The sequence below is a fragment of the Chrysochloris asiatica genome, unplaced genomic scaffold, assembly GCF_000296735.1.
Source record: "Chrysochloris asiatica unplaced genomic scaffold, ChrAsi1.0 scaffold00052, whole genome shotgun sequence".
Lineage (NCBI taxonomy): Eukaryota > Metazoa > Chordata > Mammalia > Afrosoricida > Chrysochloridae > Chrysochloris > Chrysochloris asiatica.
This window is the reverse complement of record NW_006408570.1, coordinates 13680335-13697666: the sequence shown is the minus strand read 5'-3', so window position 1 is coordinate 13697666 and position 17332 is coordinate 13680335. Positions and strand designations below refer to the sequence as shown.

General features: G+C 39.2%; 1 protein-coding gene across 1 annotated transcript in view; it reads left to right on the top strand.

Moving 5' to 3' along the window:
• The first annotated feature begins 2864 nt into the window (after nt 1-2864).
• Nucleotides 2865-17332, top strand: part of AFTPH (aftiphilin) — a 55710-nt gene continuing 41242 nt past the window's right edge. The window contains exon 1 of the mRNA XM_006862961.1: nt 2865-4787. Within this exon, the coding sequence (XP_006863023.1) occupies nt 2865-4787 (1923 nt within the window). The remainder of the gene's footprint in view (nt 4788-17332) is intronic.

Genomic DNA, 17332 nt, shown 5'->3' with positions numbered 1-17332 from the left:
GAATTTCACGAATGTGTTAATAACACAAATGGTTAAGCGCTCAATTGCTTGCTGAAAGATTGATGATCGGGCTGCGAACCTTAAGGCCAGCAGTTTGAAACTACCAGCCGCTCCGCAGGAGAAAGATGAGGTGTTCTGCTCCCGTAAAGATTTACAGCCTCGGAAACCCTGTACAGGGTCGCTATGGGTCGAAACCGACTCGAAGGCACTTAACAACAACAACAGAGGTGATTTAGAAGACAGGTCTGCCTAACAATCTGCTTCTGAAAGGTCATTCCATTCTGTGGAGCAGTTCTACTCTGCTCATATGGGTCACCTTGACTCAATGTGAACTAATAACAAGAATTTTATAATTATAGGCATATGTTAAAGACCAAATTACCCTGTCCACAAGCATTAGAAGGGGTGATCAAGACTTTAAATCTAAGAAGAAAGCATAGTTTGTGTGTATCTTTTATTGGATCCCCCGCTTTTCTCTTTAAACCAGTAGCAGAGAAGAAGGGTATGTTAGAGCTGGTCTTGGGTTTTATTGTCATCTACAACCATCTACATGACCTTTGGGAAAATGACTCAGGAGTAGGGCTCATATTTGTCATTCCTAAACTAAATGTGGTTTCTAAGGTACCTTCAAACTCTAAAGCTGGAAGAGCTAATGAAATTTCAGTCTCAGAGTTGGAAGGGACTTTTTCTAGTTTGCAAGACTGGTTGGATTCTACAGTAAACATTTTCCTAATACAAGGAGGCTTCAAAAGTTCATAGAAAAGTACCATTATCTTCTAATTACATTTTCCCATGAAGTTTTTTAAAGCTCCCTCATATATCCAGCTTGGCACCTGTGAGTTGCAGGAAATATCAGTTCACTGTTTATGAAATGATTTTAATATAGAACATCAGTGGTCTGCCTTTGCATTTAATATTAAGTCTGTCTTGTGGTACTTAAGACTCCGTAGTACAGATGCATACCCAGAAATACTCCTTTTAAGAATTCATGTGTGAAAAACAAGATTATTATAAATCCATAACTATGGGAAGGGTAACTCAACAAATGGGATCATAATAATTGTTGACTAGAAAAATATTTGTTAAGATACCTGTATTTTACATCATACCCTCAAACAATTTTCAGATGTTTTAAGAATTAAGTATAAAAAATCATTTAAGACTAGAAGAACATAGAAATGAATTAACTTGGGTCAGAAATGGATATTGAAAAGTAAAGTAAGTGAGGGAAATATGCATAGGAAATGTTACTGGTAAAATTGTTGTCTTTTATTTGGAAAGAATTAATACAAACCCGTAAGAGCACTGAGATCCAATAAACTTCACAGAGTGCTTATGAGAAAAGGAACATGCCCTGAGCGAAATTTGGGGGTTCTTTGTAATCCTCAAATTTGTTATTATACTACTTACTAATTAGACCCTTACTTGTTGTTGTTGTTGTTAGGTGCTATTGAGTTGGTACTGACTCATAGCCACCTTATGTACACAACAGAACGAAACACTGCCCGATCCTAGGTCAACCTCACTGCTGTTGCCACGCTTGAGTCCATCGATGCTGCCACTTGCCCAGTCCGTCGCGTTGGGGGTCTTTCTCTTTATCTCTGACCCTCCACCTTACCAAACATGATATCCTCCTCCAGTGACTGGTCCCTCATGACAATATGTCCGAAGTATGAGAGACGAAGTTTGGCCATCTTGGCCTCCAAGGAACACTCTGGATGCACTTCTTCCAAAATGGATCTATTGGTTCTTTTGGCAGCCCGTGGCACTTTCAATATTCTCCTCCAGCATCATAACTCAAAAGCATCAATTCTTCTCTGGTCTTCCTTAGTCACTGTCCAGTTTCGCATGCATATAAGGTTATTGAAAATACCATGGCTTGGGTCAGGTGCACCTTAGTCATCAAGCTGACATCTTTGCTCTTCAACACTTTAAAAAAAAGTCTTGTGCAGCAGATTTATCTAATGCAGTATGTTGTTTGATTTCTTGACTGCTGCTTCCGTGAGTGTTGATAGTTGATCCAAGAAGAATGAAGTCCCTGACAACTTCAGTCTTTTCTCCAAGAATGTTGTTTATTGGTACAGTGGTGAGAATTTTTGTTTTCTTTACATTGAGATGTAATCCATACCGAAGGCAGTGCCCTTGGTCATATGCTACCTCTTGAAACAGTTGAACATTAACCATTTCCTTTTGGTACAGTGATTCTGTGTATTCCTTCCATTTTCTCTTGATGCTTTCTGCTTCATTCAATAATTTGCCCAGAGAATCTTTCAATAACAAAAGTCGAGGCTTGAATTTTTTCTTCAGTTCCCCCAGCTTGAGAAATGCTGAGTGTGTTCTTCCTTTTTCGCTTTCTGATTGCAGATCTCTGTACATTTTGTTGTACTATTAGACTTTGTCTTCTCGAGCTGACCTTTGAAATTTTCTGCTCAGCTCTTGTACCTCCTCATTTCTTCCATTTGCTTTAGCATCTCTACGCTGGAGAGTAAGTTTCAGTGTTTCTTCTGACATCCATTTTGACCTAGTAATGGCACTTAAGGAAAAAAATTAGTCTAAAAGAAGAAAAACAAAGCAGTTTAAATTCACATTGTTTTAAAATAGCTCTCCTTGGGTGGTGCAAACTCTTAAGCACTGGACTATTAACAATTATCTGAAAAGTTGGCACCTGAAACCCACTCAAAAACCATTCAGAAGATAGACCTGGTCATCTCCTCTGCTCACATGGAGCAGCAGCAGCTAACAGCAAATTAGCTTTGAGGGGATTTTGTTGTTATATGTAATCTATTATCTCCTCCCCGAAAAAACAACTTTTTTTTTTTCTTCTCTTAACAGGTGTAAATTAATCATTTGAAAGCAACTAAACAATGGAGCCAGACGTTATTCGAATGTATTCTTCATCCCCACCACCACTAGACAATGGAGCCGAGGATGATGATGACGATGAATTTGGGGAATTTGGTGGGTTTTCAGAAGTTAGCCCTTCTGGTGTAGGGTTTGTTGATTTTGACACACCAGATTATAGTCGTCCCAAGGAGGATTTTGTACCTTCAAACCATTTTATGCCAATACATGATTTCTCAGAAAATGTAGATAGCCTTACAAGCTTTAAGCCCATTAAAAATAGTAATGATAAGGACAGCACTGCTGAACTTCCTGCTCTTGTGAAAGAACAGTCTGATGTTTTACTTTCTGCCACCAGCAAAGACATCATTTTGCCTAAAACTTTAGATACTTCCATGGAAAGTCCAGGAGATTTAAATAAAGCAGTGGAGCAGAGACAGAATGTTGGAACACCTGAAAGTTTCTCTCCAGGAGATTTTAGAACTGATGTGAACGCTATTCATCAAAAGCAGCATTCAGAGAGCTGCAATGGTAAAAAGCCTCCTTGTCTGGAGATTCTAACAAATGGGTTTGCAGTTTTGGAAACTGTAAATCCTCAGGGAACAGATGATCTGGACACTGTAACTGACTCAAAGGGACTAAAGCAGCTTGACACTCCTAGCACTGAGGAAAATTTAGACTCTGCACCTAGTCCTGCAGAGGAATTTGCAGATTTTGCCACATTTTCCAAAAAGGAAAGGATACAACTAAATGAAATAGGGTGTACAGTTTTGAATGATAGAGAAGCTGTAACCATTCAGGAAAACAATAAAATTAACAGAGTCAGTGAACTAAATGCTGTGAAAGAAGTGTCTTTGGAAAGAAGCCTTGACAACAATGGAGACACTGATGGAGAGGATGCGGTTTGTGTTTCAGAAACAAGTGGAGTGAGGAACAGAAGTTTCAATATTGAGAAACAAGACCCTAAAACACTGCAACAGGATGAGTTTTTAAATTCAAGCATTGCGTCACATGCTTGGAGTTTGGTAGACTCTGCTGATATCTCAGAAGCCAATAGGAAAGAACAATGGAAAACTGAGGAAAAACTTGATTTATTTACTTCTAAATGTGCTGACTTATGTATGGATTTTATTAAAACGGATGAAGCTGACAATGAAATTGGTTCTTCCAAAGAAGAAATCCCAAAGTTTACTAATACCCAGAGTCCCAGCATCGATCCCACAGAAGAAAATGTTTTAGAAGATTCTGTAAGTATAAAAAATGGCGATAGTAGTAACGACTTCGTGACTTGCAATGATACAAACGAGGATGATTTTGGTGAGTTTGGCACAGCCAGTGGGACAACACCTCCATTTGCTCCTGGCACTCAAGATTCAATGAGTGATGTCACTTTTGAAGAGTCCTCGGAACCCTTGCCACAATTTAGTGAACCAGGTGATGACTTTGGAGAATTTGGGGATACGTATACTGTTTCTTGCCAAGAAGATGTTATATTTACCAAGTCAGACCTGAATCAGACTTCTGATAGTTTATCAGAGGGCTGTCAGTTAGCAAGAAAGTCTACTGGGACAGGCATTGAGCCTGCTTCAAAACTGAAAAATGGGCAAGAAGGTGAGTTTGGAGATTTTGATTCTGTGCCAAATATTCAAGATGACTGCAGTGCTTCTCAAGACTCTGATGATTTCGCAGACTTCAGCTCAGCTGGTCCCAGTCAAGTTGTAGCTTGGGATGCTTTTGCGAATGGGCAGAAAGAGAGCTGTTCTTGGGCTGCTTTTGGAGATCATCAGGCTACTGAATCTCATCACCGAAAGGAGGCCTGGCAGTCACATAGGACAGATAAACAAGATGATACTTCAGGAACCCCGGCAACTCATAGTGTCCCTTTCGCAACTTCCAGAGGAGCAGTTGCTACTGGCCATTTGCAGGAATCAGCCACTTCAGTTCAGGTATTTACTGATTTTCTCTATTTTATATGACGTATTAATTGCCATGGAGGCTTCTAATTTACCTTTTTAAAAAATCTTTTTTTTTTAAACTGGGGTACCTGTTAAAGGCGTCTTTTTCCCCTGATATATATTGCTTGCCTGATTTGTGGGTTAATTTCGTTTTCCACAAGCCTTTGGTAAAATAGACAGTTTCTATAGTAAAACTTGGTAAGATTTTTTTCTTTATCTTAGTGAATTTTTTAAAATAGTTACAGAAATGCATCAACTTGGTGTTTTAGTTTATGAATGTAAATATCATTTATGTGAAACTCTCATCAGCAAAATAACAATTTGAGTGAAGTCTTCAGTTTTTACCTTTACATTGAGTGATTTTAAAAGAAGATTAATTACATTGAGATTGAATTTTTTTTTTTTTAACTTTAGGAAATGATATCTTAATTTTGTTCATCAAATACCTAGGATATTGAAGTATATATAGTTTGATTGTAGGAGAGAGCAAGCAGTTGAAACCTCAGCCTGGACTGGAGGCCATGATTAATTAAAAGATAAAAAAAAAGAATTTAGAAACTGCTGTTTGGACCTCATAATTTAGCAGGCACTTTTAAAAGGTCTAGAGTGAGGGTGGGGATGGACTAAGGTTTAGACCTTAAAACAAAAACAGCCATAAGTTGACTTACATTGCTGCTGTGAAGTGCCTTCAAGTCGTCTCCAGCTCATAATGAACCTATAAAGGGTTTCTGAAGAGCACTACTTGGTTCATACCGCTGACTTTGTGATTAGCAGTCCAGTGCTTATCCTACAGCACCACACCAGGATTCTCTGTCACACCATGGTCGTGGTGGTGATGTGCAGTGGAGTTGGTTCCAACTCATAGTGAACCTTCATAGGGCTTCTGAGGCTGTAAATCTTTATGGAGGCATAAAGCCTCATCTTTCTCCAAGGAATGACTGGTAGTTTAGAACTCCTAACCTTGAGGGTAGCAGTCAGACTTGTAACCGTTATGCTACCATAACTCCTACCTTAGTTGTATTTATTATAAGCTTGTTAAGTTCTTTAAACATATATTTGTGTTTACTGTCCTTAGGGCATAGTTGTGCCTGGGAGATATTTTCATTGCACACAACCACTAATACCCCCTATCACAGCCCCAGCACCTATTCTTCATCCTTTTCTAGCACAAAGTCATCTAGAGAAGATCCCACAAGTTTTATTTTGACCTAAAACCTATGCTCAACAGTTCTCAAACTGCAAGAATTGAAGGAAAAAAAATGTATCCTTGATTTGCAGTACTGAAGGATTCTGGTGGATATTGAAGGGTTCTGGATAGCACTGGACTGTTAACCACAAAGCCCATGGTTTAAGCCCACCTATTGTTCTATAGGAGAAAGATGAGGCTTTCTGCTCCCATAAAGATTTACAATCTCAGAAATCCCATACAGGGTCACTTTGAGTCAGAACTGACTTGACAGCACTTAATAGCATCAAAGTAACCCCAAGAGGAGCAGATTGATATCCTGGTTGTTCCCTAGTCTTGAATTGTACCATGTGCTAAATTTCACTTTTTCTCTACTCCAGGGCAATAGAACATTCCCTTGAAAAGCACTGAGTTAATGTGATAATTGATACACTTAAAATTGGTCCATGGCCTTACTTTAAAGATATTGTGAAAAGAATCAGAATCTACAAACTTAAATTTTGTTAAGAAAAACATTTTCAATTGAAAAATTTTCCAAAGTCTGAGTGTTAATTTAAATGATTATGCATGGTTGCTTTAATATCTTTGACTCAATAAGATGTTAGAGAAATTACCGTATTACCAGTTGGTGAGCACAGCTAATCACTTTCCATTTGAATCGTTGTTATGTGTCTCAATAGTTGAGTTTGCTAATTCAGTTATTACACGGTTCAACTAAGTATTCTATTCCTATTGAGTAATTTATTACTGAGGTAGAAGCTTGCAGTTTTAAACAGGGAATGAACTAATTGTAATGCAAACTGAAGACTCTGGGTTTTGATCTAGTCCATCTCTATTTCATTTCATCTGGCTACTAGAGTATAAGGTAACACTAGTATTGGATGATCTCTAATTTGTAAACTTAGAACTTTGAAAAGGCTGTTAAGTGCCATCAAGTCGGTTCCGACTCAAAGTGACTCTGTTTAGAGTTTCCCAGGAACAGTTGGTGGGTTTGAACTGCCAACCTTGTGGTTCACAGTCAGTCCAGTGTTTATACTACACTCAAATAGAAATTCCTTTCATCATTTATGTATAATCTGATGGTTGGCATATAGAGCATAATGAAGTATATGTACTCTTTGGAATCTGACAGATCTGAGTTTGAATTTTGGCAGTCTCGTAATCTTTATGGCTTTGGACACGTCAGGTCTCTAAACCCAGTGTTAGTGAAAAGGACTTACTAAATTGTTGGTATTCACTTTAAAGGACTTTTGTAAAGATTAAATGAAAGTAAATGAGGAAATCAGAAAAAAATTCAATATGCTGCATCTATAGAATTTTGTCATATAATTCAATTTGTGTTTTTTGTTGTTTTTTAAAAAAAGCCAAAAGTGCATAGATATGTGTGGTAAGGTGTGTTGAAACTTCCTGAGATAGGTCTGAAGACCAGTAGGGTGAGCTGGTTTGGCTTGGGCCTCAAGCTTTTCTTTTGCTGAATGGAATATGCAAATTTGCTGAATGGAATATGCAAATTAACAGGGTTTTGGAGATTGGTGTTATGTAGGACCCTGGAATAGACTGTGAGGAGAAACTTGGAGAGGAATTTAAGGTAGGAAAGTAGGTAAGCCCTGCCAAGTGACCAAGTCAGAAGAAGGTAAAGACTGCACAGTGACCGTCTTTCCCTGTTGTGGCAAAGGAGATGTGTGGCCTGCAGTTCTTCCTTGTCCTCCACAATCTTCTAGAAAACTGTATTCATCTAGTCCCCCTACAGAGGAGTAGATTAAGTTTTATTTTTTATTAAAATGCTTTTCCTGATGGATGCCCTGTTGAGGGCAGCACAGAAATCCTCACCTATCAATGATGGTGGTTGTCTGCCATCAAATGGGTTCTGACTCAGAGTGACCCTGTATAGGGTTTCCCAGGCTGTAAATCTCTATGTGGACAGAAAGCCTCACCTTTCTTCTGCAGAACAACTGGTAGATTTGAACTGCTGGCCTTGCGGTTAGCAGCCCAGCTCACAATCCATGATGCTATCACAGCTGTAAATATTAGGTTTTTAAAGGTAAAACTTGAAACGATTTATTCTTACTGAATCCTACCTCCATGCAATTAATGGCCAAAACAGAACTATCAAATGACTGTTCAAATCCTGCTTTCACTGAATGTTGTGAGGCTCAAACTGAATTAAACAAACATGGTGAATAATTATTTGCTTTGTGAAGTCAGACAAATGGTATAGTTGTCATATTGGATTTCTTCCACTTTTCATTGTATTTGGAATGTGACATTGTCTAGCTCCTTCATTTTTAGTACTTTCCTTCTTTCAGCCTACCAGAAAGGTATCTTAAAATTGTAATAAATACAAGGGGGTTTCAAACGTTCATAGAAAAATGGAATAGAAAGATGGTGGATTTTTCCACTAAGTTTTTGAAGTTCCCTTGTATATCTTCCTGTGGTCAAATAATCAATTATTACATCTTTGTTGGAATAATTGATTACTTCGGTGGAGGAAAGTCAAAGCAAGAAGAAATCTTTAAAACTTTTAAAGTGTTCTCAAACGAATCCTCACATGTGGGCCCAGCAAGCCTCAGAGGTCCTTGGTGTGAAAACCCTATTATGAACATATATTGAGAATAGACATTTTCCTCTGTTGGGTCATTTTACCCCCGGTTGGGACCCCGGGGGGTTCATCAGTTGTTGAGAAAAGCAAATGTTGGTATCTCCATTCTACAGATTGGAAAGATGTCAAAACTGGTTTTCCATTTTAAAACAAAATGATGACAGCAACAACAAAAATGCATTTTTCCAAAAGACTATTCTGTATGTTGTTCTAGCGATTTTCAATTAAAAAAACAAAAAACCTTTTAGTGTGCCAGAAAGGAATCTGTGTTAGTTATTTCAATCAAGTCTTTTTCCTCATGTATAGTAAGAGATGTCATACATAAGTATTGCATTTAACCCTGAGCTTTTGTAACAATTTTAAATACTCCTCTGGATGTTATTTAATAATTTAGGTCATTGGTAACTAATCTGTTTATATTAATTGGTTATATAGAAGGAGGCTATGTGTCATATTAGCTATCTAATTGATAATTTGTTGTTGTTGTTAAAGTGTTGTCGAGTCTGTTCCGACCCCATAGGGTTTCTAAGGAGTGACTGGTGAGCTTGAACCACTGATCTTGCTATTCAAACTGACTTTACAGTCCAGCTCATTAACCCACAGCACCACACCAGAACTCTTGTTGTGGAGTCGGTTCCGACTCATAGCAACCCTGTATAGGGTTTTCAAGGCTGTAAATCTTTACGGGAGCAGAAAACCTCCTCTTTCTCCTGCGGAACTGCTGGTAGTTTTGAACTGCCGACCTTGAAGTAAGCAGCCCAACTTGTAACCACTATGCTACCAGAGCTCCTTGTTATGTTGTTGTTATGTGCCATGGAGTTGGTTCTGACTCATAGCGACCCTGTACAGGGTTTCCAAGGTAGCTCTGGTAGCGTAGTGGTTACGAATCAGGCTGCAAACCGCAAGGTCAGCAGTTCGAAACTACCAGCTGCTCCGCGGGAGAAAAATGAGGCGTTCTGCTCCCGTAAAGATTTACAGCCTCCGAAACTCTGTACAGGGTCGTTATGAGTCAGAACCGACTCCACAGCACACAGCCACCAAATCGTTACAGGAGCAGAAAGCCTCATCTTTCTCCTGTGGAATAGCTGGTAGTTTCAAACTGCCGACCTTGAGGTTCGCAGCCCCATTCATAACCACTACGCTACCAGAGCTCCTTGTTAGGTGCCATCAAATCGGTCATGACTCTGTATTGGGTTTCCAAAGCTGTAAATCTTCATGGGAATAGAAAGCCTCATCTTTCCTCATGGAGCAGCTGGTGGGTTTGAACCACCGACCTTGTAGTTAGCAGTCCGGTGCTTATCCTACAGCACCACTACCATTGCAAATATTTGTGGTCATGGTTGTGTGCCATAGAATCAGACCTGATATAGCTACCCGGTAGCATAGTGGTTACGAATCGGGCTGCTAACCTCAGGGTCAGCAGTTCGAAACTACCAGCTGTTCCGCGGGAGAAAGATGAGGCTTTCTGCTCCTGTAAAGATTTACAGCCTCAGAAACCCTGTACAGGGTCATTTTGAGTCGGAACCGACTCCACGGCACATAACAACAACAACAATAGGGTTTCTGAGGCTATAAATCTTTTGAGAGCAGAAAGCCTCATCTTTCTTCCTCGGAGCGGCTGGTAGATTTTAACTGCTGACCTTGCAGTTAGCAGCCCAACTTGTAACTCAGTAACTATGCTGCCAGAACACTGTAAGTACTGTCAAGTTAGTTCTGGCTGATAGCAATCCTGTATAAGGCTTCTAAGGAGCAGCTGGAGGATTTGAGCCACCAACCTTGTGGTTAGCAGTCTAGTGTTTAGCCTACAGTATTGGGTAAATGTTATTAGATGAAGATTTTTTTTTTGAGAGCTTTAAAAATTAACATTTTATGTGTTGTCAGTTTTTCACCAGGAAGTCAGTGTTCCCAAACTGAGAACTATATTTTTCACCTTCATTTTAAAAACCATTTACTTAAGATTTGTTTAGGTTTTCCCTTCTGTAGGTGAACACTTTACTTAGGACTGAAAACAAACGTAAACAACATGATAAGGCAATAAGACTTGAGGCTTTTGCTTTACAACTTTATACTTTTTGCTATCTCTCCCTCAGAATCTTTGACATTCTGGTCTTTAATTTCAAAATAGATAGAAATACTTCATCAGATTTATTTCAGAAATTGTGGAGAAGGGGCAAACCATCTTTTTAGAGTATGGTGGATATTATAATTTGTTTCTCTTGTTTTTAATAGGGGTTGAAAGTGGGATTGATAGTATGCAATTGTAGATTGTACTTGATATCTTTCTTAATATTTAATGGTGGTGAGGCATAAGGTATCCTTTTAAATGGAAGATTAAATTACCCAGTAGATTTTATGTTTCTTCTAAACTTCCATTTAAGTGCAAGCACCTAATGCTATCATATTAAAACTATTGACATTCATCCGCTTCTATTCCTAAGCAAGCAAGAAAGAATACATAACTGGAAATAAATTGAAACCGTTTAAGAGTGGTGTAGGAACCAGAGTCTAGAATCCTAGGTGCTTATTTTATACCCTTTGAAAACTGTGATTTGCAAGACATGCTACTGCTTTATGCTTCATGGAATACTGTATGTCCATCTGTAGCTTTCAGGGTTTTTGGAAGATTTGTAACCTCACTGTAACTGAGACACACCAGTTGGGAAGCTTTGCATTCAATACAATGGATAATTTGCACCAGTGGATGAAATTAAATGGCAGTATATGTCCTGGACTTTCTTCCTCCACCTCAAGACAGAAATATATGACAGAACTGTGAGGTGGTAGAAGTTGTGAATTTTTATAAGAGGCCATGTATCCCCACTGATTAAACCATCAGCTAGTTAATCAGTTTTGCTTTCCCACAAGTCTAATCTGGTTTAACAAAATAAGAATAATTATGCAGAAATTCGAGTAATGAAGTATTCTGATAGGTAAACATATGGGAAGCTTGGAAAAGAGGAGAATGCTATAAAAGCCAGGGCACCACAGAGCATTTCAGTAGCATCAAGAGAGAAGAGATGGAAACAAAGCATGTCTTTTTGACACAGTGTCTCTGCACTGTGAACCTCCTAGCCAGAGGGGAAGATTAATGCTAAGACACATGGAGATTGCCAAGGGACCTTAAGCCCACATATGTTGAGACCAGGACCTCAGAGCTGACACAGAAAGACTTCCCCAGGATTCAGCTCAGTGAATTCAGACTTTTGTCCTCATAAATTGTGAGAGAATAAGTTTCTGTTTATTAAAGCGATCCTTTTGTGATATTTCTGTTAAAGCAGCACTAGATAACTAGAACAGCTACCCATCTATCCATTTGTTGTACTCTAGTAGCTTGCAGATTGCTGTGATCCTGAAAGGTATGCCACTAGTATTTCAAATACCAGGCGGGTCACCCATGGTGGACAGGTTTTAGCAGAGCTTCCAGACTTAGACCCAAAGAAAAGTCTGGAGTTCTATTTCTGAAAATTAGTCAATGAAAACCTTATGGATCGGGCAAGGGACTCATATCGAAAATTTGTAGAAAACTACAACACCACTAAAAGAAAAAGACTATGCAATTAAAAACTGGGCACAGGACATGAACAGACAACCAGGAAGACATTCAGGCAGGCAAGAAGCATATGAAGAAATGCTCACGGTCATCAGCCATTATAGAGATGCAAATCAAAACAACAGTGAGATATCATCTCACCCTAGCATTAGTAGTAAAGTTTTAAAAAAAAAAGAAAAAAAATGCAGTCAAGAAGGTGGAGAAACTGGGACCCCTCCTACATTGCTGGTGGGGCTATAAAAGAACCCGTTCAATCACTCTGTAAAATGGTGTGGCACTTCATCAGAAAGTTGAAAGTAGAAATACCTTATGGCCCAGCAATCCCTCTACTTGGTATATATCCACAAGAAACACCAGCCAGAACACCAGTGTTCATCACAGCACTATTTACTATAGCAAAAACATGGAGACAGTCTAAGTGCCCATCAGTGGAATGAATAATGGATAAACAAACTTCGCTACATACATAAAGTGGAGTATTATGCAATGTTGAAGAATAGCAGTGAATCTGTGAAACACCTCATAACATGGATGAACCTGGGGAACATTAGATTGAGTGAAGTTAGTCAATGACAAAAGGAAAAATATCGTGTGAATCCCATTATTGTAAAAATTTAAGGTTTTCATACTAAAAGAAGCATTCTTTGGTTTGCAAGCGTGGGAGGGAAGGGAGAATAATTCACTAGCTAAAGGGTAGACATATGTTAACTTGGATGACAGGGAGGGCAATATATAAGAAGGGGGAGTGGCAGAAGAATGATGAAGATATGTGGAGATATGTGTGGGGTAAAGGGAATAGAGGTCAATAGTGATATATACACAGCCTTGGAGACATAAGCTGAATGGGTAAAGGACAAATATACGAGTTTGAAAGAGGATATTTGTACATGGGTATTTAACTTTTCTGCAAACACAACTATGAATGTGGTGGAGAATACAGCAGTGCTAAGATGAAAACTTCTTAGATATTATCAAGCATCTTGAGGCAATGAGTTGCCGGGCCTGGGGGCTCGGGACCATAGTCTCTGGGACAGCATGGTCAGTTGACATAATATAGTCCACCAAAACAATGCTCTTCATCCTACTTTGGTGTATAACATCTAGGATCTTGAAAGCTCATGAGCAGCCATCTAAGGTGCAAGCTATTGGTTTCTCCATGTGTGGAAGAAAGAAGAGAAATAAGAATTGAAGATACTTAGATGGACCGTTGTAACATGTAAACGTCAGTCTCCACGACTCTGAGACCAGAACAACACAGTGTCCGAATACTAACTGCTCTGAAAGCAATCATACTGGAGGGTCCTAGATAGAGTAGGAAAAATGTGGAACAACACTTCCAACTATCAAAAAAAAACAAACGGGGTTTACCGGTCTGAAAGAGACTAGAGGAGCCTGCGAATATGATGGCCCACGATCATGCTTCAGACTTGGAAAAGTACTCACCCTCATGGTCCACTTTTCAGCCAAGCCACTAGATGCGTACATAGGGGATCCAACAACACTAGTAAGGTGATATGCTCACTCTGGAATGGTCAGTCATTCAAAATCAAAAGAGCAACATTTTCTTAGGACAAAGTTGAGAAGGGCTGGGAAGGTGGATGGAATGGAAATAGGAAGCACAGGGGGGAAGCAGGATAGCTGTTGTTACATGGAGAGGATTGTAATCATTGAGATGAAACTAAGTGTAGGATTTGTTGAGTGTAAAACTGATGATCTTGTCTGTAACCCTTCAGTCAGTTCACAACAAAATGTTTTAAAAGCCAATACACCCAAGGCCTTATTATGGGGCCCCTCTTTACACACACACACACAGTATATATATATATATATATATATATATTGTTATCATGTGCTGTCAAGTCAGTTCCAACTCATAGCATCCCTGTTACAGAGTTTCCTAGGATTAACTGGTAGGTTTGAACTACCAATCTTGTGGTTAGAAGTCCAGTGCTTATCTTGTAGTTCCACAAAACAGGGGAGTAGTTAATGTTAGAGGCCAGAAACAGAGGACTCTAGGACCATCAAGGGAGAAGAGCACAAGCGGAATGCAAGTCCTTATCCAAAAAAGCAGTGACACCAGAGATGGAGGCAGAGATGGGGACATGGAGAGAGGGAGCAGTTGATTCAGGGAAAGAGAGGGACTGAGAGCTGGCGGCCAGGAGGCAGACTTGCAGAATGTGCCCTTGGGTGGTATAAATTATTATAGATGCCTGAGTGTTTAAAAAAAAAAAAGAGTAGGACTGAGGTGCACCTGACCTAAGTTACGGTGTTTACAGTAACCTCATATGCATGTGAAAGTTGGACAATGAATAAAGACTTTAGAATTGATGCATTTCGAGCTGTGGTGTTGGAGGAGAATATTTTTGAAAGTGTCATGGACTGCCAGAACAAACCATTCTGTATTGGGAAAAGGACAGCCAGAATACTCCTTGGCAGCCAGGATGGCCATACTTCGTCTCTCATATTTCAAACATATGATCAGGAGGAACCAGTCCCTGGAGAAGGATAGTATGCTTGGTAAAGTGGAAGACCAGTGAAATAGAGGAAGACCCCAACAAGGTGGATTTGCATAGTGGCATCAGCAATGGGCTCAAGCGCAACGATTTGTACGGATAGTTTAGGACTGTGCAGTGTTTCATTCTGTTGTTGATAGGGTTGCTGTGAGTCAGAACCAACTCAGTGCCATCTAACAGTAACTCGCCAAAGACAGATGTAGAATATTGTCTTTATGGACTATGTTTTGCCAGTTATCTCCATAGATAAGAGGTTTCAGCGACTGCTTTTGGAAGTAGACCATCAGATCTTTTCTCCCAAAGTGCCTCTGAGTGACCTTGTACAGCCACACCAACCTTTCGATTAGCCGCCAAATGGCTTAACTTTATGTACCACCCAAAGACGCCCTGTAATCCTAACTAAACCAAAGCAAATACATTTTCTATAGGTCAGAGTAAAACAGCCCTATAGTATTTCGAACCATCAGCGTTGCAAATAGCAGCCCAATGTTTAACCCATTGTAATAGGATTCCTAAGCATGCCTAGAATTGTGGTTTGTACACTTTTTATTTCTTGATGCAATCAAGATTTGACTTACAAATACCAAGTTGATCAAAATGTTCACCAACTTCCAACATTTAAAAACCACAAGGAGTAGCAGTCAGTAGTTCTATTACATACCAAAACCAAAACCCATCACCATCAAGTTGATTTTGACTTATAGCAACCTTATACTGTAAGTCTTTATAGGGGCAGACAGCCTCATCATTCTCACACTGAGCAGCTGTCAGATTTGAACCCCCAACCTTATGGTTAGCATCCCAACGCCTAACCCAACCACATTTTGAGAGTTCCTTTCTGTTATTTGGTGGTGTTACATGCTGTCGAGTCAGTTCCAACTGCTATAGACACCTTGTATCGTGTTTCTCAGGCTATAAATCTTTGCAGGAGCAGTTGGTGGGCTCAAACAGTCAACTTTGTGGCTCACAGTCCAGTGCTTAACCTAGAGCCATCTTTTATTATATAAAAAGCTCTTAAAATTAGATGATTAAAAATGAGGCTTTTTAAGTGTCATCAAGTCAGTTCTGATTCACAGCGACCGTACATAGTGTTTCTGAGGAGCAGCTGATGGTTCAAACCAACCATGCAGTCCAGTGCTTATCCTACAGAGCCTTAGTCACAATAAAACTACCGTCTCTTAAGTAGCATACTAGGTACAAAGTATTTAATCCCATAATTCTCCATCTACCATGTGAGGCAGACCCTGGTATATCCAGTTTATAAATGCAGAAACTGAGTCTCAGCCCCTTGGGTCCACAGCCCTCTAGTGAAGCTTTATAATTACATCAGCTACTTACTTGCTGGAATCCACAGCAGTAAATGAAATGTGATGTTACTTATTATCATGAGCAAAAGAAACTCATTTTAAAAGATAGCTTTCTTGACAAACTGGTTTAGTAATAGCTGAAAAGTGATTTTCTTCTAAAAGTAAAATGTTAGAGCAATTTGCTAATTACTTCAACTGCTTTCTTGCAGAAGTCTCTAACAGGTTCCTCTTTGTGGTGGGTGACTCTTCAGTTAGTGGGCTCTGGTTATTTGAATCTAGTTTATGTATTATTCTACCTCAGGGGCTGGCAAACTATGACCCATGGGACAAAATCTGTCTTGTTACCTGTTTTTGTAAATAGTTTTACTGAACACGGCTACACTTAATTGCTTATAAGTAACCTGAGCCTGCATATCCTAAAATGTTTCCTACCTAGCCCTATATATTCCTACCCTTTTACTTTTCTACCTCATTCAACAAAAGATTTGAAGTAATGAAATTTAACATCTAGCCCTAAAGATACATAGAAATTTACATTTCTGTGCAATGTACAGTAAAACCTATGAGAATCAGAACTCCTTGGGACTACTGTTTTTCTGGGTCTCCAAAAGTTTCCACCTTTGCCAGGTTGCAATCTTAACCACTTTTCTGTTGGTCATTTTAGTGAAATGTATTATTTACATTTTCATTCGCTGATAGGTTTCTGCCTTACATAGGTCAGCTTTTGCAGGTTTTACACTGTATCCTTTATGAGAAAAGGTTGAATACAAAGCAAAACTTTGGTGATAGGTAATATTTAGTGCCTTTGAGGACATTTTCCTAATTTGAAAATTTGCTCAGTGGTGTGTCTACAACGTAGTACTGTCTAAATAAGTGAATTAATTTGGGGCTTGTTCCTTTCTTCTTTTGATAGACTTTTTTTTTTTGCTATACCATTAAGAAAATAACTAAGAGGATACAAGAAAGATTCCGTTTTAATTTGCAGAGAAATAAAATTTGGTCTTGTGTGAGTTTTGTTTACCTTCTCTGCCCAGGAGGAGCCAGTGCTGCATCATATTTCCAATTAGATGGTTATCTGATCCCTTTCAAAGTCTGGTCTGTCCATATCCTCTGTTGAAGAGAGTAAGTGCCTGGGCCCCTTGATGCACTCAGGTTTCACAACCTTGGGATCTTGAGCCTCCCCTTCACTTTAGGTTTCATAATTGATAGTGAGAACCTTTTCCCACATCACACACATGGATGTAATGAAGGTGTTAGAGTAACTTACATTTAGTTAACAGAAGCTGCACCCTGAGACTAATTATGCAGTGTTAAGCTTTTACCCTCTTGCTGCATCCAAAAGAGAGGTTTTGGTTGGAAAATATGTTTGTGAAAAAGTTTT